The sequence below is a fragment of the Ailuropoda melanoleuca genome, chromosome 18 (genome assembly GCF_002007445.2).
Source record: "Ailuropoda melanoleuca isolate Jingjing chromosome 18, ASM200744v2, whole genome shotgun sequence".
NCBI classification, from domain to species: Eukaryota; Metazoa; Chordata; class Mammalia; order Carnivora; family Ursidae; genus Ailuropoda; species Ailuropoda melanoleuca.
This window is the reverse complement of record NC_048235.1, coordinates 28,011,749-28,034,135: the sequence shown is the minus strand read 5'-3', so window position 1 is coordinate 28,034,135 and position 22,387 is coordinate 28,011,749. Positions and strand designations below refer to the sequence as shown.

The following is a 22,387-nucleotide window of genomic DNA, read 5'->3' as shown; positions in this document are numbered from 1 at the left end:
TTGGGAGTCTGAGATTCTGTTACTCCCAGAGAGACTTCTTTCCCTTTCCTGCATCTTTTCCTTTACGCAGACTTTACTCTTTTGCGGGTTAGACACTCGCCCCCCACCTCCACCCCCACCCCCCTACGTCTTGCCTTTTTATTTGGTTTTAGTTGTGTTCTTTAGGAGAATTCCAGCCTCCGGGGGGATTTTTTTTTTTTTCTCTAGCAGATCCCCACCAGCCTCCCATCTTGGCTGTCTGGAGGAGACCAGCTTATCATTGCCGGGATGGAGCAGGACAGCTCTCGGGAATCCCCATCGCAGGAACGTTCTTCCTTGCCGGGAGAGCCGCCTTCCTCTGCCCTCGGACAGTCCTTCTCCCAGGTTTTGCGCCGGCTTACCAGCCAGGAGTCCCGACGGGGCAAGACCAGAAGTGCAGCACTTCAGGACCTCGGTGCTCTAATAGAAGCCGCAGAATGTGATCAGTTATTTGAGGGAAGTGGCACATCGCTCCGCGGAATGCCCGAGATTCTGGGGCAGGTGGCAAAAGTCCTGGAGAAGTATGCAGCCCCACCCAAGGAGCAGGAAGGTAGAGGTCATGCTAACGCTGAAGTGGCCGAGAAAGCGGCAGCGGTTGGGTTACTAATTCTTAAACTATTGGGGAAAGTTGAGGCGGCCAAGAATTCCTTGCTTTGTCCTACATGGAAGATAGGCCTGCGTCACTTGGCAGGACCCATCTATATTTTCGCGGTCACGCACAGCTTGGAGCAGCCATGGACCAGCCCAAGATCCCACGAAGTTGCTGGAGAGGTGCTCTCCTTACTCCTTCGAGTTACTCAGTGTAGTTCTGTGGCAGGATTTCTGCACGGAGAAAATGAAGATGAGAAAGGGAGATTTACGGTAATAATGGAGCTTCTCAAACCCGACTTGAATAAGTGAGTATTCTTGTCAGAAGGGGCACTAATTAGAGCTTCAGCCTAACATTTTAGAATGTTAGAGCTCAAAGGAATCTGAGTTTCTCTGATGGTAAGATAAAGGTGTTGTAATAATAGCAGATCTCTTAAGGCCCAGGAAGGTTGCGATTTGCTATAAATGACATTATTAGATATTGGCAAATTCGACATTAGAGCCCAGGTCTTCAGACTCCCATTTCCTAGTGCTGTTTCCAGCCCTGACAACTGCCCTGGACATTGGAAGTTCTGTCTCATTTATTTATACTCAAGTTTCTTAAGGTAGGTGAGGGTGGGGATTTGGAGAGGATTTAAATTTATGGTTTGAATTTAAACTTAGGGATCTTTAAATTCATCACTAGTTATTAGATAAGGATGGTTATTAGATATGGAAGTGATGTTTGGGATGAAAAAAGCCCTTTAGATTGCTATTAGCTAAAGTATTTTCTGTGAGTTCCACTTGCGACTTTGTATGTTACTGTTAGTAATACAAGAGTGATGACAGAAAAATGTGTACGTAACTGTCAGTTTACCAGGAACTTGGAGTTTTGAGGTAGTCTGGTACTTCTTTTTATTGGTGTTGAGTAGGACCAGGTCAGAGAGCCTTTCTGAACCTGTTTCATTTTTTTGTGATATAAAAATAATTTTATCTATTACACAGTTATTTTGAAGGTTGAGTGAAGTGTGTAAGCCCACTTTATAAGCTGTAAATTGCTTTTGTTCAAATATTGATTCACTTGCTCCCTTGTGATACTTATAATAATACTGAAGACATTTCCTTTACTCCCCTCTCCCTCCTTAGCGGATTGTCCCTGTAACCACCCACACCTCACCACAGATTCTTTACAAGCTACTGTTGTAAATGACTCCTCATTGGATAAGCTTTAGACCCAGAGCCCTGGCTGACTGATTGTTAAATGTATTTAGCGTCAGGTTTTTGGTTTTTTTGTCTTTTAGCACAAGTTCTGTAAGTTATTTTGATCTAAATCTTAATGTGTAACTATCAAGAGTTATGTGTGATGTATTCTTTTCAGGGACAAGAAAATGCTCTGTTTAGCTCGAAGAGGTTGATTTTCTTTGCTCATTAATACCACGTCACTTTACTTAATGTGGTTTCACATTTCCGTGTAGGGAGTCCTGGAAGAAAAACCCTGCCACCAAGCATGTTTTCTCATGGACTCTGCAACAGGTCACCCGACCCTGGCTGAACCAGCATCTGGAAAGGATCCTTCCCCCATCACTGCTCATCTCGGATGACTATCAGACCGAGAACAAAATACTGGGTGTACACTGTGTCCATCACATTGTGCTGAATGTGGTAAGCAGCCTCTGCACTCTGTCATCTGTGGATGGGACAGACCGAGTCATCATGGTACCATTTTATTGTTGTCTTTCTTATGTCTTTTATTAACTTCCTATTACTATTGTTATGTGACTAAGTTCACTTACTGATATTTTTTCTTTATATTTTCCTTTTGCCAGTAGTAGATTGTATCTCATGGGTAACATGTGTAAGACACCTGGGCCATTATCCTGCATGTCAAACTGAATAACCAGACCTTGAGTAATTAACAATTAACTTTCAAGGAGCAAAAAACCCAGAAACTGAAAGAGGTTATACCCAAATGTGCAAGCTATTATTATATTACTCAAGGGAACTTTTTTTTTTTTTAAACTGTGTATTATGGAGCTTTTAAAATATACACCGTAGAGAATGGTATAATGAATCCTATGGCATGATAGATTCTGTGTAGCCATACTTCAGTTTCAGAAATTATCAACACTGGGTGCCTGGGTGGCTTCAGTTTGTTAAGCATCTGCCTTGGGCTCAGCTTGTGATCTCAGGATCCTAGGATCTAGTCCCACAGGGGGCTCCCTGCTCAGCGGGGAGTCTGTTTCTTCCTCTGCCCCTCCCCCCTGCTTGTGTGCACACGCTCGGGTGCTCTTTCTCTCACAAAAATAAATAAAATCTTTAAAAAAATTATCAACCTTTTGGCAACCTTGGGAAAGTTTTAATTGGGTAATTTGTCTGCTTGCAGCCAGCTGCTGATTTGCTCCAGTATAACAGAGCGCAGGTCCTATACCATGCCCTTTTCAACCACCTGTACACACCAGAGTACAACCTCATTCAGGTAATGGTAAGATTTGTTTATAACTGTGAATCTCAGTTCTCACATTTCAGTGGAAGGTGGTATTATGTGAATAAGGATAGTTGAGACACATTTTCCTCTTTTGGAAAGTGAGGATGATGACTAAGTCATAGCCACCTTGAAAATAAAGAGGTAGCGAATGACTAGTGAAAATGTCTCAGTACTAAGCAGGCATCCACGTTTCTGAGTCTCCATGGAGAAGCCAGTGCTGTCTTCATCTGTGTCAATTATGTATCACTTGAGGGTGGCTTTGTCTGAAAAGTTCTATTTTTATTAACTTGTGTCCTTCTCTGCCTCTTTGTATCAACACACACTTGAAACTCTTTGTATGTTGGATATTACATTGTCTTTCTTCCTTCCAGAAGACAGTGAATACCTACTGTGTGTGACTGACCATTGTAGGTTCCAAGAGTGAATGGATCAGACAGGGCTTCTGGCTTTAAGAAACCCTTTGGAAAGACATGTAAATGAATGAGTATTTATACATGTATATAGTACAGTGTGATGAATCTATTAAGAAGAGGTTTGTAGAGAGTGCAGTGGGTGTCCAGCAAAGCGCGGCTAACCAGGCTTGGTGGTCTTGGGATGGTTTTAGAAGGATTTGGGAAGGAGGTGATATTTGAAGGATGAACAGAAGTTTCTCGGGAGGGGGAAGAACATTCTGAAGACAAAAGAAACAAGTTATATAAAGTCAGAGGTAGAAATAACCTCCTCTTTTATGCTTGTCCTTCCTTACCCTCTCCCCTCTGCCACCTTTCATTTTAAATATTAATTTAAGTATTAAATTGAAAATTCAGGCACTGACAGCCAAAAAGTTTAGGGCTCTTTAGATGACGGTTTAAAAACAAAACTAAGAAAAAACCCCAAAAATCCCAAGAGAGCTAGAAGGGAGTTCCTAGACACTGAAACTTCACATAGGGTGGTCAAACTGGACACAAATGAGGACCATCGTAGATTCTTTGTAGGAGCAGTTTTATTGTGAGTACGTGTAACTATCAATTAAACTTAGAAGTCTAGTGGCGATAGACTCAGATTCCTAGAATTTCAGTTAAAGTCCCAGCTGTGCCCATAAAGTCCCATTTCACAGCTTAGCAAAGAACAGTCTGGAAGAGAAGGTGTTAATTTGTTTGGAGATCATGTAAAACAAGCTTGAAAATATAAAGAAATATACACTTAATGTATTACTGGTATCTTTCAGAATTCTATGACACGGACCCCAAGGATAGATGAATAAAGTTGCTAGGTCAGTCAGTGAATCTGAATGCAAATGGACGAAGAGTTCTTTTCTGTTACTTCCTCCTAGGCTGTGCTCCTGTGTCTGCTGGATTTATTCCCCATCCTGGAGAAAGGCCTGCACTGGAAGGGAGGTGCTGCTCGACCCACCACGCAATGTGATGAGGTCCTGCAGTTGATCCTGACACACATGGAGCCAGAGCACCGCCTTCTCTTACGCAGGACCTACGCGAGAAACCTCCCTGCATTTGTGAAGAGGCGAGTGCCTGGGCTGCTGGTCCGGCCTCCTCTTCAAGCTCATCTCCTTGGTGCCACATTTTCTCTTTCCTTTTTAGGTTGGGGATCCTAACTGTCCGGCACTTAAAGAGGCTGGAGCGAGTCATCGTTGGTTATCTAGAGGTTTATGATGGACCAGAGGAGGAGGCTAGACTGAAGATACTGGAAACTCTAAGACTTCTCATGCAGTATGCATGGCCCAGGTAAAACAGCCAAGCAGGCAGGTGTGCCAAGAGGGGCAGAACTCAGCCAATTTTCTCTTCAGAACTTGCCAAAGTGTACTTCCAATACAGAGTCTTTTTTTTTTTTTTTTAAGATTTATTTATTTCACAGAGAGAGAGACAGCCAGCAAGAGAGGGAACACAAGCACGGGGAGTGGGAGAGGAAGAAGTAGGCTCCCAGCAGAGCAGGGAGCCTGATGCAGCACTCGATCCCAAAACCCTGGGATCACGCCCTGAGCCGAAGGCAGACGTTTAATGACTGAGCCACCCAGGTGCCCCTCCAATACAGAGTCTTAAGCACATGCCGTATATTTGAATATCTTCCATTTTGACATTTCTATTGGATTTTGAACTGAGGAATTCGCATTGAAAAGATAAAATATACCCATTGTTATTGCAGGTGTACCTCTCTCTAGATTTATAATGCATATTAGAATTTCAAAGGCCATTTAGAAGTGCTACAATAGACATGCTTAACTTTGTTCACCCCAAGGTTTTTAAAATCTAATTGAGAGCAGAGAACTTCATGGCACATTACTGAACACCTGCAGAGCAGTGACCAGGCGAGTACTAATTGAGGATATGATTGCTTAGAAAGCATTCCAACTCTGGCTGGAAGTTAGTGTCAGGAACGGTAAACTGGAACCCAAACATGTTTTGTCAGTAAATACTTCCTTGCATGGACAACAAAGTTTAATTCACCGAGTCCATTGCTCCAACAATGTCTTTATCTGTTCTGAACCATAATACTAATTTCAACGCAAGATTCCCAAAGTCTTTACCCTTAGTTACATCTGTAACTGGACTGCCTTTGTTGACTGCCAGTCTTTCTCCCCTACTGAACTGTAAGCCTGCCCTAGGATCCTGAGTATAGGAAAGTTTACTCAGTACCTGGTTATTAAACACACAAGTACTAGAAGAATGGACTAGAACAGACTGAATGGATGGATGAATGAAATTGAATCCAGTTAGTGCTGCCAGGCCTCTAAAGAGCAGACTCAGTTCCAAGTAGAGATTGGCAGGCGTAAGCAGGAAGGTTAGAAAATGAATGTCCTGTATGGAAGGAGCGGGGCTGGGGAGTGGGAAACAGCGGGTCTTATGCTGATGACAATTAAGAGAGCTGAGCAGCAAACAATATAGGAAACTGCTTAATATTTATTAAATCAAGGGATGCAAACTTATTCTTCCAGTCACATTTCTATCCAGAAATATAGTTTAGTATGCATGTTTTCCCACTACAAATTATTTTTCAGCTCCAATTAAGGCTTTTAAAAAGGTTTATTAAAAATAAGTACATACAATTTACCATTTAAAAGTAGACTCTGACATTAAATACCTTCAGTTTGTACAACCATCACCATTATCCTTTTCCAGAACTTTTTATCAAGATAAAAACTTTCAGAAAGGGTAGTAAGTTGAAGTAAATAGACTGGGCTTAACTGATTTAAGCCAGGATCTGGAACTAAATGACAGATAATTGTTTGACAGAGTTCCCAGAAACCAAGCTTATTTCTCTCACTTTAACTTCTAGGCCCAAGACTGCATAAAAGTTAAAGTACTGTGGACCATTTCCTTTTCTCTGGCCAGGAGTCTAAGTTCCTACTAAGGGGAAATCCTAGTTCTCCCTTTTCAAGAGGGATTATTTCCTTACAGTAGAACCAAACTTCTGGAAGGGAACAAGGTGTTCTTAGGCCAGAGTGTGTTAATGGGTACACACTATGCTGCAGAGAAAAAGGGGCTCGAAGTCAAGAAATCTGATGTCTGGTCTCTAATTCTGCTTCTAGCTCCATGGTCTTTAGGTCATTTCACTTCAGTTCCTTCATTTAGGAAATGAGGGCTTTACCACTTAGATGGCCTTTGAAATCTCAGTTTTAATATCCTGATTTACAGTATGAACATAACTTTTTCTTCTTGATTCCAGAGTTTCCTGTAGACTTGTGGTGTTACTGAAGGCTCTCCTGAAATTGATATGCGATGTAGCAAGGGATCCAAACCTTACACCTGAGCCTGTTAAGAACACCTTATTAGAGGAAGCCACAGATTGTCTGATTCTCCTGGACCACTGTTCTCAAGGACAGGTGAAGGTAAGAGAGTCTGCAACCTGGTCCTTAAGTAATTCCTGTGACTGATGATAATTTGCTGTTCACATGCCTGACCAAGTCTGTAAATGAAAATGGAGGGTTCAGGTCCCCACCTTGGAGACCACTAGCCTTCAGTAGAGGTTGATTAACATCTTATTTTTCCTTTAAAGGTATTCAGAACCATTTAGACCAAAAGGGGCAGGAGGATTAGGAGAGTTCTCCGGGGTGAGGACAGTAAATGCACAGAAGATTAAGAGTTTATAAAACTTAAGTTTTATTTTAGTCATCTGAATTTTTTTTTTAAATGATGAAGTAATGAGCTATAAGCCACCAAGGAGTAATAATATAAGTAAAATGATTCAGATCCCAGAAATGTTTCCAGTTTTTCCGGGGCAACTGTATTTTTCCATATTCGTATTTATCCACATGGGAATTCTTCCTTTTAGCTTCATATTCCACCAAAGTTAACTTCTCAAAGCCAAAGCATATAAGAGCTATGTGTGTGTGTTTATATATATTTAATAAACTATTGCCTCAGTTCCTTCCCCATTTAGAAATCTTCAATTTAAAGTTATAAAGCAGCTTGAAAAGAAATTCATATCTTAAAAATACTTAGAGATAGTATAGTTTGTTCTTTTATCAGTTTATTCAAATGACTTTGTGTTGGCTCTTTCATCTCAGGCAGTTTTCGAGCCCTGGATCCAATCTGATTTGCATTGGCTCATATTAACCTGCTTCTTCCTGAGCCAGCAGGACACTTCTGTGCACGCCAACACTGTTTTTAACATTACACCTGTTCCATGAACTGTGCTCTAGTCTTGTCTGTTCTTTCTTTTGAGTATGGTACCAAGAAAGAAGAACCAAGGTAAAAGGAAAAGAGATACCAATTAAAAAGAAAAGTCAAAGCCTGTTTGGTTTCATGTTTCAGGGTCTCCTGGTCAAAACTCTCCAAAGCTGTGAAGACAGCAAGGTGGTGAACTGTATCAGGAAAGTGCGGCAGGTGTCTGAAGGCGCATCCTACGACGGAACTTAAATTTGTCTTACTTTCCGAAAGCAGGAAGGCTTTTCTTCTTGTTTTGACTGTGTAAATGGAATTATTTAAGAAAAAAGGTATTTTCATACTAAACATTATAACGTAGACCTTCTTTTTCCTTCTTTTGTTCCCAAAGAGGTAGGGAAAAGAGAACAAGAAAAAAAATGAAGTCTGGACATTTCCAAATTAAGTTGGGGGGGGGAGGACGCCAAGGAAACGGGTGGATAACATTTAAAATTTAGAAATATTTACACCCACAAATTCATCTGTTAAGCTTCTTGGGCTCAAGCTGTTACTTCAAAGCATATGCCAACGCTATAAAAATACTCTGTTCACAACTTAAGGCTTCCTCTGCTCCCTCCCAGATTTCTTGCCCCACAGAAGTAGCATAAATATTAAAAACACAAATATTGTGTTAAATACCATATGAAAGAGCAAAAACTGGAGGTGTGCACATGTTTATGGTGAAAGAAAGGAGGATGTTGGAAATGTTCAGTCCTGTTTACAAATGTCTGAAGAAAAGTCACGTAGTTTTGGCCTTGGCCACAGGCTCTGTCTCCTGCTCATACTCTATCTCCACGTAGGCTCGTTTTCTCCGCAAAGGTCCTTTCAAGGGTGTTTTGCCTTTATGTCTGGCATCAAGGGCCTTTTCTTCTTCCTCGCTGGAGGATTTATCGTCTTGGTCTTCATCACTGCTGGCATCCAGTTTATCCATATCCTGATATGGGGAGGGAAAGAAAAGAGAAAATGCTAGATTCAAACCCCAAACTCTTTCATTGTACTCTCAATTTAGAACCAGAGAATTTATTTGCCTGTTCAGAAACCTTCTTTTCCCCGAGGGCCAAAGGACATTTTTTTTTGCCCAAAATCTCACCTCAAAATCACTTATGTCACACTCATCTGCCTCCTCATCTTCCACAAACTCTCTCTTTCCCACGTCCTAAATAAAACATAACTGTTAAGCCCAAAATACAGAACGAACATTCAGCTTACACATCCAGTTTTATTCTTTGATAAGTAAGTGCATAAAGAACAAAGAGATTCATAGTCATAGTCTACTTACTAGGCTCAACCAAAACCGACTTATTTCCAAGTTTAATACTTCTGATTTAAACACATTTCAGGGATATCAATTCTCATGCCTAATATAAATCATTAGAGGTAAAACATCCTCATATTAATTTGTTAAAAAATTAGTATATAGGTAGGGCTTTAGAAAACAATTCTGTACATTTCATTGAATCTATGAATTTCAAATATCAAAAAAGGGTTACTACTAGGAAAAGTACACCTGTGTGCCTATGTGAGTGTACCATGTGATTTATCAACTACTTGCTAAATCTGGCCTTTTCCTAAAAACACAATCATTCAAGTACCTCCCCTATATTAATAGTGAATAATCCTGTATAATTTCAGTAGTTTCCTTAATGGTATAATCTATCAGCTGATGAGGATTCATTTGTCCCCTTGCAGGAAAAATTTTAGAATGCCGATAAGATGAAAATTGTCAATGTGTAGTTTGTTGGCTGAACTAAAATTAACCCCATGATAGAAAAAAATGACCAAAGAATTATTTTTGGTTCAGGGAATGAAAATAATATTCTGTCTCTCAAGTACACTAAAGAGATCTCGTTCACCAGATGACTGCTTGATGAAGCAAAAACAAACAAGGCTTACTTCTTCATCTTCGTCATCTTTTTCCTCAGAATCTGAAGAGTCACTCTCTGCCTCCTGCTGTTCCAGGGCCTTGTCGAAGGCATGAATGGGGAAGTTGTAGATGTCACCATACTGAGGAAACAGAACACACATCGGCTGTAATGGCATCTCAATCTTACACTTGAAGTCCACTGTCCAATAAGCATATTCCTCAGTGATTAAATGAGAATATTTGATAAGTAGTATTTCTGCATTAATTTTAAGCCTAGAACGGACAATGTCTTTAAAAGCACATTTTAAATAATCAGTGGTTAAAATCAAACAGGTAACTTCCCTGAAGAATAGAAGCATATCCCTTAAAACTTAGAAGTTTATAAAACCCATGGGTTGGAACAAATGTAAATTTACTGACAGAAAGGAAATAATAAGGAAAAGTAAGTTTTATTCATTTTTGTCTTACAAATGACACTAATTTTTAGAAAGAATTAAAAACTCATTTTAAAGAACCTTAGAAGACTAAGGTAATATGCAGGAGGATCAAACTGCATGCCTTTTTTACGGAGATCTGGAATTGTTGCCTTGGGTACAGAACTGGCAATACGGTGCAAAGGGAAAGGTCTCTTACACTGAAAAGAGTGTCAGGGGGACCAGAGCACTGTATGTGTTTCTGTCAGTGAACTAAAATAGGAAAGCCAAGGCTTACATATTTGTTTGATTCCAGGAACAAAAATCAAAGTGAAGATCTTTCCAGCATCTTTGATGATAAAACACATTTCCCACTATTCCTAGCATGATATTATTGGTCTAAAAACTAAAATTTATATCCCAAAGCTCCTAGCTTTCTCACCGTATCTTGTTTCAGTCTCTCCAGCAATTCCTTTTCAATAGCATTATCCAGCTGAGCAGCTATTAATGCCTTTTCCTGTAACAGACAAATTTGAGTAAACCCATTTACTTCATTAATACTCATTTTTCAGCCTCCAGAAGTGGAAAAAACCATCAAGTTTTTATTTAAAAAGAATCACTTTTTTCCCCTCCTGCTATCACTGGGATTTGTGCCTCTCCAGCCAGATATATTCCTGCCTTCAAACCTTGGGAACCTGTTAATTAAAAAAATTCCAATGGTTTTATAAATAGCATTCTAAATTATATTCTTTTTTTTTTTTTTTAAAGATTTTATTTATTTATTCGACAGAGATAGAGACAGCCAGCGAGAGAGGAAACAGAAGCAGGGGGAGTGGGAGAGGAAGAAGCAGGCTCACAGCGGAGGAGCCTGATGTGGGGCTCGATCCCATAACACCGGGATCACGCCCTGAGCCGAAGGCAGACGCTTAACCTCTGTGCCACCCAAGCGCCCCCTAAATTATATTCTAACGAAGCCTTTCATAGATACACAAAGCATGCAGATCTATATACATTTAAGTGTCTTAGAAAATGAGCAATCCTGAAACAGATTTTGTAAAAGCTGAGAGAGGGAAATAGAGACTTTTACTCATACTGTTTCTAAAACCATGTCAGATTCCATGTGACAGAAAAATAGATTAAAAATCTCTTCCTCCAGTGATCTCACTGAAAATGATACATGGTATCAACCTGTACCAGTCACAACCAAAACATAAAAATCTAACCTCAGTCTATCTTTCCAGCCTAAGGCTGCATTAATTTAGTAGTAAAGATCATAAAAGATTTTAAAGTCTCCTATACTGAAGGTTTGTTAGAATGACAAACAGTGTGCAGGATAAATCACAGGGAGACTGGGGCACAAGATCAGTTAAAAGGCTATCGTAATGTTCTGCACTGTTCTCTAAAGTGGGTGCTCACACCTTAAGGGCGATCCACTAAGATGCAGGCAGAAAACAGTCAAAATTGCTGTGTATTTTTTCCTTAAAAACTGAGTGTTATTATTTTTTTTAATACATACTGACACTGGTGCCTTAACTCTGGCCATAAAGCAAATAGCTGTGTGTCAGATACAGTAAGGAAGATAACCTAAGGGAAAACTACCGCAGAGTCTGAAAGTGGGGATCTCGCTACTTTATTCACATGATTACAGCATACAGCAGCTGATGTCTGCTTAAGTGGATTTACAGATGATACTAAACAGTTTGCAGTACGATAGGAGTAGTTATAAAGATAAGCTATTTAATTGTTTAGTGCTTAAAAAGAGTTGCACAACTTACAGAATTATGCATTTTTCACAAAAAGAAAAATGTTTCAAATTTTCCAAGATGAGAAATGACTGTGTAATATGTAACAACAAAAGTTTTAAAAAATAAATATGCTTACTCCATTCATTCAAGAGAAAAGCAGTATTTTAACAGTGAGTTTAAAATGTTTTTAAATAAACTTGTTCTGTGGATAGAACATTTGAGAAAGAAAAGTGATTACATCTATAAGTGACACTGAAAACATACGCCTCCCATAAATGCAGCAAATCACACACTCAAACAATCTGGAAACGTAATTTTCCAGCCCATTTAAAAATCTACCAAATCGACATTTTTCAGAAGGCTTCAGACTTATTTGGTTAAAAGCAGAACAACTTAATTTCCTCTGAAAGGCTTGCAAGAACACCTGTTGAGCAATGCAGAACTGCTGACGAAGGATGAAAAATGCAGAGCCAGTACTTAGTGCAACCAACCAACGATGCACTCCTTGACGTGTCTCTGACGTACCTATCCGTTATAAGAGCCAGTAAAAACAAACTTCTTAGCGAAGAACCAGACCTTCATTTCACCACATCAATAATAGGTATGTTACTTACATACCTATTAGTGCAAGTATACATGTACAATAATATTTATCATAATATACCAGGGAGGATAGGTTCAAAAATTTCTTTGGTGAGGAGTCACAACGGTTTGGAGACCAATGCTATAATAGACAGGAAGTCCCAAACTCTTTATGAGTAATGGGAACAAAAGCACCAAATTATTAAAGTGATTTCTTGATAGGATATGACAAATGATCAGGGAAATGCCTGTTGGTAGAGGGGGAAGTATGCACAGCAAATACCTAGAATAACTGGACATTTCAACTTGTAAGGAAAAACTAATTGCTGGGTCTTGAAAAGCAGAAGAAAAGTCAATTTGAATGAGGTACCAGTGAGGTAGACCGGCAGACTGCTCTCTGTGACAAAGGTTGGCGTTTCCTGTCTAGCTTTTCTATGGACAGCACGGTATTACCATCACTATTAATTAATCTGGTAACAAACCTGCCTAGTTTACTACAAAGAAACAGATAATCCCAATCAATTCCTTATAACCAATTTGAAAATCCAAAAAACTAAATTTAGTGGCCTAATTCGACCTGAACTGACATAAGCTCCCTAAAAAGTTTTCTGAAATTCCATCTAGTGGGTACCTTCTTGTATTTCACTGCAGAGCTATTAGTGCATCTGATTAGAATGTTCAAACCCTGGAGACCCAAATAAATGAAAGTACTAATGAAAGAGAAATAACCACCAATACCACAGAAATACAATGGTAACAATATTATGAAAGCCTGTATACCAACATTTGGACAACCTAGTAAGAAATGGATAAATTTCTAGAAACCTGTAACCCACCAAAACTAAAACAGGTAGAAACAGAAAATTTGAACAGACCAATTACCAGCAATGAAATTAAATCAATAATCAAAATGCTCCCCAAAAACAAAAATCCAAGACCAGATGTCTTCACAGGCAAATTCTACCAAACATTTAAAGAAGAATTATTACCCATTTGTCTCAAACTATTCCAAAAAACAGAAGGGGAAGGAAAACTTCCAAATTCATTCTATGAGGCCAGTATTACCTTGATACCAAAACCAGACAAAGATACTACAAAAAAAGAGAACTACAGGCCAAAAGATCTCATGAATACAAATGCAAAAATCCTCAACAAAATATTAGCAAATGAATCCAACAATACAGTAAAAAAATCATATATCATGATCAAATGGGATTTATTTCCAGGATGCAAGGGTGATTCAATATTCACAAAACAATCAATGTGATACATCACATCATTCAGAGAGAGGATAGAGACCACAGGATCATTTCAACAGATACAGAAAAAGCACTTCACAGAGCACAACATAAATCCTTGATAAAAACTCTGCAAAGTAGGTGTAGAGGGGACATATTTCAACATAATAAAGTCCTTATATGAAAAACCTACAGCCAAAATCATCCTCAATGGGGAAAAACTGAAAGCTTTTCCCCTAAGGTCAGGAACAAGACAGGGATGCCCACTCTCACCCCTTTTATTCAACATAGTACTGGAAGTCTTAGCCACAGCAGTTAGACAACACAAAGAAATAAAAGGCATCCAACTGGTAAGTAAGAAGTAAAACTCTCACTGTACGCAGATGACATACTATAAATAGAAAACCCTAAAGGCTCCACCAAAAAACTGCGAGAACTGATAAACCAATTCAGTAAAGTCGCAGGATACAAAACCAACGTACAGAAAACTGTTTCATTCCTATACACTAATAAGGAAGCAGCAGAAAGTGAAATTAACAGAACAATTCCATTTACAACTGCATCAAAAACGATAAAAATATCTAAGAATAAACTTAATCTAAGAGGTGAAAGACTGTATTCTGTAAACTACAAAACAGTGATGAAAGAAATTCAAAAGGATGAAAAGAAATGGAAAGACATTCCATTCCATGCTCGTGGGATGGAAGAGCAAATACTGTGAAAATGTCTACAGTACTCAAAGCAATCTACACATTAAATGCAATCTCTATCAAAATACCAACAGCATTTTTCACAGAACCAGAACAAACAATCCTAAAATTTGTACAGAACCACAAAAGACCTTGAATAGGCAAAACAATCTTGAAAAAGAAAAACAAAACTGGATGTATCCCAATTCCAGATTTCAAGTTATATTACAAAGCAGCAGTAATTAAAACACTATGGTACTGGCATAAAAGGAGACACATAAATCAATGGACTAGAACAGAAAACCCAGAAATAAACTCACAATTACACGGTCAATTAATCTTTGACAAAGGCATAATGAATATACATACAACGGGAAAAAGTCTCTTTAACAAATAGTGTTAAGAAAATGGACAGCCACAGGCAAAAGAATGAAACTGGACCACTTTCTTTCACCATACACAAAAATAAACTTAAGATGGATTAAAGACCTAAATATGAGACCCAAAACCATAAAAATCCTTGGAGAGCGCACAGGCAGTAACCTCTCTGACCTCGGCCATAGCAACATTTTTCTAAATATGTCTCCTGAGACAAGAGAAATGAAAGCAAAAATAAACTATTGAGACTATATCCAAATAAAGTTTCTGCACAGCAAAGGAAACAATCAACAAAACTAAAAAGCAACCTACTGAATAGGAGAAAGTATTTGAAAATGATACATCTGACAAAGGGTTAATATCCAAAACATAAAACAAATAATCCAATTAAAAAATGGGCAGAAGACATGAACAGACATTTCTCCAAAGAAGACATGCAGATGGTCAACAGACACATGAAAAGATGCTCAACGTCACTCATCATCAGGGAAATGCAAATCAAACTACAATGAGATATCTCCTCACACTGTCAGAATGGCTAAAATAAAAAAACACAAGAAACAGTATATGCTAGTGAGGATGTGCAGCAAAAGAAACCCTCTTGCACTATTGGTGGGAACGCAAACTGGTGCAGCCACTGCCCAACAGCATGGAGATTCCTCAGAAAGCTAAAAACAGAACTACCCTACAAGCCGGCATCACACCACTGGCTATTTACCCAAAAAATACCAAAACATTATTTCAAAGGGATGCATGCACCCCTCTGTTCACTGCAGCATGATTTACAATAGCCGAAGCATGAAAACAGCCCAAGTGTCCACTGACTGATGAATAGATACAGAAGCGTGTATATACGCACACACACACACACACACACACACACGATGGAATATTACTCAGCCATAAAAAATGACATCGTGCCATTTGCAATGACTTGGATAGAGCCAGAGAGTATAATGCTAAGTGAAATAAGTCAGAGAAAGACAAATACCATAGGATTTCACTATGTGAAATTTAAGAAACAAAACAAGAAAAGGAAAAAAAAATCATAAAGACAAACCAGGAAACAGACTATTAACTAAAGAAATTGATGACTACCAGAGGGGAGGTGGGTGGGAAGATGGGAGAAGAAGGGGATGGGAATTAAAGAGGTTTACCATTGGGGAGAGGGGAGAAAAAAGGAAAAAAGAATGCTCAAACCCTGCAGAGAGTAGTATGCGATGTGTAAGAAAGGCAACATACCAAGGTCGGATTTCTGAAACACTTAACCTCAAGAATTTCAGACGAGGTATTCCTTCTGTTCTCCATTATATATATCCCCAAGAACCCTTATTTTAACCTGCCCTGAAAGTCATAATCTTAAAATATGAATATCCAATATCTTACACAATACATTAGTGAACCCAAGGCCTGAAGAGTTCATAGACAATAGTGACTGAATCTTTCTCATGATCCCTACCTACACACCCCTAACCCTCAATGAAAATACAGAAGCTATGAATACCAAAATGGTAGGTTACCTCTCTTCTTTTTTCCCTCCGTTCCACCTTCTTACTCAAGGGAACAAGTTTCCTCCTACAGAAAATAAAACACATTATCAGAAAACCAAAGTGCACATTCTGTGTGTTCCTTTAAAAAAAATGAGAACGGGGTGGCTCAGTCAGTTAAGCGTCTGCCTTTGGCTGACCCCAGGATCGATCCCAGGATAGAGTCCCACATGGGGTTCCTTGCTCAGCAGGGAGCCTGCTTCTCCCTCTGCCTGCCACTCCCCCTGCTTGTGCACCTGCTCTCTCTCTCTGACAAATAATAAAATCTTTAAAAAAAAATGAGAAGAAAAAAGGATTGATTTTGCAGCGCTCAGCTCAATATAGCCAAGATTATATATACTTAACAATTTTCTAGGTGTTTAATGCTATAAAGTCAGACGTTTTCACATTTATTTTAATGTGTATTTTACTTTTTGTTTTCTTTAGGCATACTGAGACTTCTGAGGGCATTTACTAGGCCAAGATTAATGCTTCAGTTAACAAAGAAAAAAAGTTTTCTGTAGAAGACTGCCATCTTCAGCTTTCTCTGAAGGTCACAGTGAAAAAGTATTAGGATCTACCACTCCTTAGGAAGATAATCAATTAATTGAATTTCACATCACTTTTAAAAATTAGTTTTCAGTGAACTCAGCGTAAAGTTCTTACATTCTTATCTATTCAAAAATTTTAGGTCATTATCAATTCCTTAATTTTATGATTCTGTCAGGGAGTTATAAAGAAAATTTTCTGAAGCTGCTTTTCAGACAGGGAGGGGATCATTAAGTTTTACTATACCGCTTTTTAAATCCTGCAACATCAAAGGGCACAATTTCAACTGAAGGGAAACTTTCTTCTTCTTCTTTTTTTTTTTTTAAGATTTTATTTATTTATTTGACAGAGATAGAGACAGCCAGCGAGAGAGGGAACACAAGCAGGGGAGTGGGAGAGGAAGAAGCAGGCTCATATCGGAGGAGCCTGATGTGGGGCTCGATCCCAGAACGCCGGGATCACGCCCTGAGCCGAAGGCAGACGCTTAACCGCTGTGCCACCCAAGTGCCCCAGGGAAACTTTCTTCTTGTCAGCATATCATAAAAGGTTGTCCAAAATTGATTTAATAAGAAGCATTACTAGAGATTTCACAATCACTCATCTTCCTAATATGACCCATGAAAAGACAGACTTAAAAAATAAATATAATAAATGAATGACCTAAATACTTACTGTCGCTTTAGTGTAAGTTTTCTAATTCGAATTAGGTACTGGGTGATCTTGGTGAACCTCTGCTTACACTTGTGTCGAATGAAACGGGGCCAGTAAATTAGATTTTCATCTATTTGCTCCAGTGCTTTCTCATAGTTTTTATGAAGCCGGACCTATCAAACAGAAAAAGAAAGCTTAAAGAGTAAGGGTAAATTATTAGGTCTTCACTGCTATGATACTCATGGGGCCTAATGAGGTTGGCTTCAGAAATTTAATCCAGAGGTGCCTGAGTGTTCAGTTGGTGAAGCCTCTGACTTTTGATTTTGGCTCAGGCCATGATCTCAGGGTCCTGGGATCAAGCCCTATGTTGGCTCTATGCTCAACAGGGAGTCTGCTTCTCCCTCTGCCTACCCCCCACTTCCCCGCTTGTTCTCTCTCTCTCTCAAAAACAAATAAATCTGAATTAAAAGTTTAATCCAGCTATGGACAAGGAAGACAGAAAAGCACATGGCATTTTTGCTCTTGATTAATGATCACTGTAATTTTATGCCCTAAGTCTTACCCGTTCCCAGAGACGCCTAGGAAAAGCTGCTCGCTCTATAACCTTCATGTACAAGTAGCACTGTCCTGCAGGATAAAGTAAATGCCGTTAATATTATCTACAGAGAGACTACAGAACGTCCTTCTAAAAGCTGCTGACTAGTTCTCATGGAAGTTAAAACTAAGGAGTTACCTTTCTCTTCTTTGATAGTGGCATACTGACTGTTTGCCAGGGGACAAGACGACCGATTACACAGTCCAGTCAGGCTATATTCATTTCTGCAAAAACTCTGAGTCTTAGTTCTAGAATGGGAGGAAAAGAGCAAAAATTATAAGATGGGTTAACAAGAGGGCAACTGAAGGAATCTTTGCTCAAGCTGAAAATCTAGACTCACCTTATTTTAAAGGAACAAAACTGCTTGTTTCCTAGTGTATCCCAGATAACCTACAAGACAAAGAAAAAACCTATTTCAATTACTCTGACCCAACAGATGGGAGTATTAACTCAAGAAAACAATGCCCTAGGGCAGTACCCCTATTTACTGAGGAAGTCTCAAAGGAGTCTTTTGAGGAATGAGAGGAGGAAGAAATGCTTTGTAAAATAGTCTGGTTTGTTTTCTTTTTACACAGATTCTTGTAGAAAAAGTATATACAAATTGGCAATAACCATCACCCTATGACCCACAGATAAAATTTCATTGGAATTTTGTAAATATTTCTGAATTTTTTCTATACCTGTACATTCCAACGAGTATGCCTATATTTTTAACAAAAATGAGAAGTATATATATTTTGTAACATTCTTTTTTTTTACTTAATATGTTCATTATCCATTGTAAAAGGCTGCACAGTACTAGATTGTTGGACGTATGTACTGTAATTTGATCTCATCTGGCCAAGAAAATCATCTATTGCTTTCTTCTACTAACGTACTCTTTATTCTTTCAACATTGATTGTATGTTTAATTTAGGTAAGGCACTGATATCTCTAACTCCTGACACAGAGGACGTACTCAAGTATTTGCTGAATCAAGGAAGGTATAGTTCCCCCTATCTACTTGGGGGGAAGAAATGTAAACAAAACATCACAAAGCATCAGTCTAAGTGCCACAAAAGAAGTTTATAAGAGCCTTTGAGTGAGCTGCCCTGAGGAACTGGGAAAGGCTTTAAAGAAGTTAAAGCCTAAAAAATAAGTGTAAACAAACAGAACAACTTTTTTGGAATTTTATAGGCTGTGTGTTTGGTCGGGGATGACAGGAAAAGGTGAGAGGAAATCAAACTGGGAAAGTAGGAGCTCATTCTAGCTTGTAGCTTTAAATATTATCTGTAAGTTGATGACTCCCAAATTGTCATCTCCTGGTCAAACTTCTCTCCTGAGCCTAAGTATGTATACACCCAACTGTCAACCTGACATCTCCGCTTGGATGTCTGAAAGGCATCACGCACATTAACAACCAAATGAAGCTCTCAATTCCACATCTCTCAAAATACTGTTTTCCTTCCCCATCTCCACAAATATAACCCCCACTGAACTATTTGTTCAAATCAAAAAATCCTTTGATTTCTCCCTTTCCCTCTTCACTGAATACCGATAATACAGATCTCAAATCATCCACTTCTTTTCCTCTCCACCATTACTACCTTGGTTGAAACTACTTTCAGCATACTCTACTCTCCTTGCTTTCATTCTTTCTCTCCTTCAAAAGCCTCTCACATAACTACACAACTTTTCACAAAATAAGTCAGAGGTCATTTACCATTAGAAGCCCTAAAAATACTTCCTACAAGACTCTACATGATCTTGCCCTACAAGCATACCCAACTTCATTACCTCTCTCTCTTCCCTCAACTCCTACAGCACAGGTCACACTAGTATTCTTTACTATATTCCTTCTCTCTTACCTCCAGATCTTTGCTTTTTACTGTTCCCATTGCCTGGATTTTTTGCTTTTCCCTCAGCCCATCAATGACGGCTCATTCACATCTTTTACATCTCAGCTCAAATGTCTTCCATTTAGGAAAACCTTCCCAGATCAGCTTTGTCTGAAGTGGTCTCTGTTAATTACTCTCTACTTCATCAACCTTGGTCTTTCTTTCACAGTATTACACAGTACAACGGTTTTCAATTTGTTCACGTGTTTACCATCTGTCTCCTCCACCAGAGTGCTCCAGGAAAGCAGAGGTCTTTTGTCTGCTTATTAAAAACTAAATCTCCAGTAATTACCACAGTGCTTGGCACTCCGTAAACACTTTTGTATTTCTCATACATGTAACTAAACAAATGAATCGAGGATGCTTCCAAAAAATGATAACGTGGGCAGACAACGGAGCAAATGTAAAGAAAAACCTAACACGGAAAAAGCAGATTTAAAAGTAACATACACGTGGAAGGAAGGGATCCTTAAACGTGCCCAAACTTGGCCATACCATCCCCCACCTTACCCCACCCGCGCCTCCCACGTCCAGTGACACCACAGGCAAAGTCCTTCATTGCTGGGTACCACGGACTAGATAAGCCAACCCTGTATATTGAAGTGACTGTGCTCCAGCCCCTTCACCCAGCTAAGGCAGCGGGATAGGGATCCCGGGTAAACACGTGAGGGCCGCACGCTCGGAATTTGGGGTTCTGGAAACCTCGGTTCTGGAGCAACACGAGGCTAATGGGCCAGCTGAGTATGTGGCTTCTGAGTCTCTTAAAGCAGGAGAACCCAGGTGGCAGAGAAACACGACACTCACGTCATCTGACTGCATGGTGTCCGCGGTTCAGCTGCAAAGCCTTGCCAGATCTAGGGAGCAGCCATGCTTCTTCCGGAAAATCACTTCCGGAGAGCCTAATCTCACCTATCGCGAGAGTGTTGATTTCTCGGCTTTGCCTAGCGCCCCTTGGCGGCGTAACTCCGGCGTCAGGTCCGTCACCGCCCTCTCGCACCGCCTGGGTCTTGTCCCAGGTCTCCCTCTGGGAACGTAAACCCGGTTAGCGGCGCCCTGACATCCCGCGCAGGAGTCGGCCTGGGGCGCGAAGGCGGAGGTCGCTGGGCCCGCCCTGGTCCAAAGCGCGGTCTTATGACTGCTCCTGAGTATTGGCTGCCCCCGCCGGCGGCGGGCCTCCTCGGTTCCGCCGTGCGCTCGGGAAAGCGCGGTCCGCCACCCGCCGGGCCTTAGCGCCTAGCCGTCAGAGCTGCATTACTTTTACGTCGTCGCCTGGGCTGTGGAGCTCGAACTTGAGACCCTCGCTCCCGCCCTCATTTGCCCCTCGCTTAACCCCAGTGACACTTGTGTGGTGTGGCATTGGGTCTTGACCTTTGAAATTCATGGATTAGATGATATTAAAAGACAGAACTAGGAGAATTAACAGTTTTTCCCCTCTTTTTATTTTGACGGGAGAAAGAAAACGTTCAGTAGCTCGCACCGTTTTTCTAAAGAAGGGCAAGTTTAATACCAAAAGAGTAAAAAAAGGCTTAATCTCGGAATAAGGATGGGCACTTAATTTGCATATTACATTTTAAATAATTAAGTATATCATAAATAATGTCATTTGGGGGCATGCAGGTAACAACTATGAATTAGAACAGCCCTGTTGGAAGGGTGCCTGGGTGGTTCGGTTAAGCTGAGGCTTAACTGATTCGACTCAGGTCGTGATTTCAGGGTCCTGGGATCCAGCCCCTCCCCGGACTCCTTGCTCCGCGGGGAGCTGGCTTGAGGATTCTTTTCCCTCTCACTCTGCCCCTCCCCTCCGCTGTCAATCTCCCTCTAAAAATAAATAAATAAATCTTCAAAACAAAACCCACCACCCTCTTGGAAACCATTGATTTGTCACTGGTTTTGGAGCCAAATTTAGATTATAAAAACCAACTGCTATTTACTAAGTATCTTTGGGCAAATCACCCTTTAGCACACTATCCCACTTGAAAAATGGGAGTATCTGAAGACTGGAGGTACTTAAATGCATGGTTTACATTGCTTCATAAAAAACAATTGCGATTGTTCTCACCTACTTGCTTTCCCTGGTTTAAAGACCTAGAGGGCAGTCATCACACATACACATGCCCTTTTATGTTAATGAAATCAAGTTTAAAATAATGTGGAAAAGGGGTGCCCGGCTGGCTCAATAGTAGAGCATGGGACTCTTGATCTCCAGGTACTGAGTTCAGCCCCTACCTTGGGCACAGAGATTGCTTAAAAAGTAAATAAAAAGATGAAGTTTCTTAAGAAATAATAATGCGGAAGAAATAAAAAGCTAGACGTACCACACCACACTCCCCAAATTGTTTTAAGCAGGGGAAGTGATATATTTTTCTGTTTGATTTAGAATAATACTCCTTCCCTGCTCACCACCAACAGGTGAATCCAGTGAATAATTTTCAAAACTGATTTATTACTGACATACAGTAGTTTGGGTAGTACAAAATAATGATTGATACATGTATATACCGCAAGAGGATCACCTCAGTAAGTCTAGTTAGTATCTGTCACTATAGAATTGCAAATTTTTTCTAATGAGAATG

The 22,387-nt window shown here is 39.8% G+C and overlaps 2 protein-coding genes across 6 annotated transcripts; one reads left to right on the top strand and one right to left on the bottom strand.

Annotated features, from left to right (window-relative positions):
• On the top strand, positions 1–9,815 carry TTI2 (TELO2 interacting protein 2). 5 transcript variants are annotated; one of them, XR_004621915.1, is made up of 8 exons: positions 1–914; positions 2,061–2,301; positions 2,969–3,067; positions 4,383–4,570; positions 4,648–4,791; positions 6,731–6,893; positions 7,819–8,000; positions 9,630–9,815. XR_004621915.1 is itself a non-coding variant. In XM_019793488.2 (7 exons), the coding sequence occupies exons 1-7, from the start codon at positions 268–270 to the stop codon at positions 7,921–7,923; spliced, it is 1,527 nt and encodes a 508-aa protein (XP_019649047.1). In that variant the 5' UTR covers positions 1–267; the 3' UTR covers positions 7,924–8,030. The 5 variants fall into 5 exon arrangements, 4 of the variants coding, with proteins under 4 accessions (XP_019649047.1, XP_034503440.1, XP_034503439.1 ...); XM_019793488.2 differs by lacking the exon at positions 9,630–9,815 and having other exon boundaries at positions 2,061–2,247; positions 2,969–3,061; positions 7,819–8,030; XM_034647549.1 differs by lacking the exon at positions 9,630–9,815 and having other exon boundaries at positions 2,061–2,247; positions 7,819–8,030.
• On the bottom strand, positions 7,141–20,764 carry MAK16 (MAK16 homolog). The gene is made up of 10 exons (XM_002930658.4): positions 20,619–20,764; positions 18,278–18,327; positions 18,076–18,185; positions 17,905–17,969; positions 17,364–17,515; positions 16,137–16,191; positions 10,427–10,501; positions 9,601–9,711; positions 8,798–8,863; positions 7,141–8,641 (listed from the first exon to the last, which is right to left on the bottom strand). The coding sequence occupies exons 1-10, from the start codon at positions 20,631–20,633 to the stop codon at positions 8,447–8,449; spliced, it is 894 nt and encodes a 297-aa protein (XP_002930704.1). The 5' UTR covers positions 20,634–20,764; the 3' UTR covers positions 7,141–8,446.
• Between the last annotated feature and the right edge of the window lie 1,623 nt (positions 20,765–22,387).

Coding starts and splice junctions, on each gene's coding strand:
- TTI2 (XM_034647547.1), top strand. CDS start 268: ATGGAGCAGGACAGCTCTCGGGAATCCCCATCGCAGGAACGTTCTTCC. Junction 3,068..4,382: donor ACAACCTCATTCAGGTAATG/GTAAGATTTGTT, acceptor ACTTCCTCCTAG/GCTGTGCTCCTGTGTCTGCT. Junction 4,571..4,647: donor CTCCCTGCATTTGTGAAGAG/GCGAGTGCCTGG, acceptor TTTCCTTTTTAG/GTTGGGGATCCTAACTGTCC.
- MAK16 (XM_002930658.4), bottom strand. Junction 18,186..18,277: donor TTTTGTTCCTTTAAAATAAG/GTGAGTCTAGAT, acceptor CTCCCATTCTAG/AACTAAGACTCAGAGTTTTT. Junction 10,502..16,136: donor GGAGGGAAAAAAGAAGAGAG/GTAACCTACCAT, acceptor TGTCTGTTACAG/GAAAAGGCATTAATAGCTGC.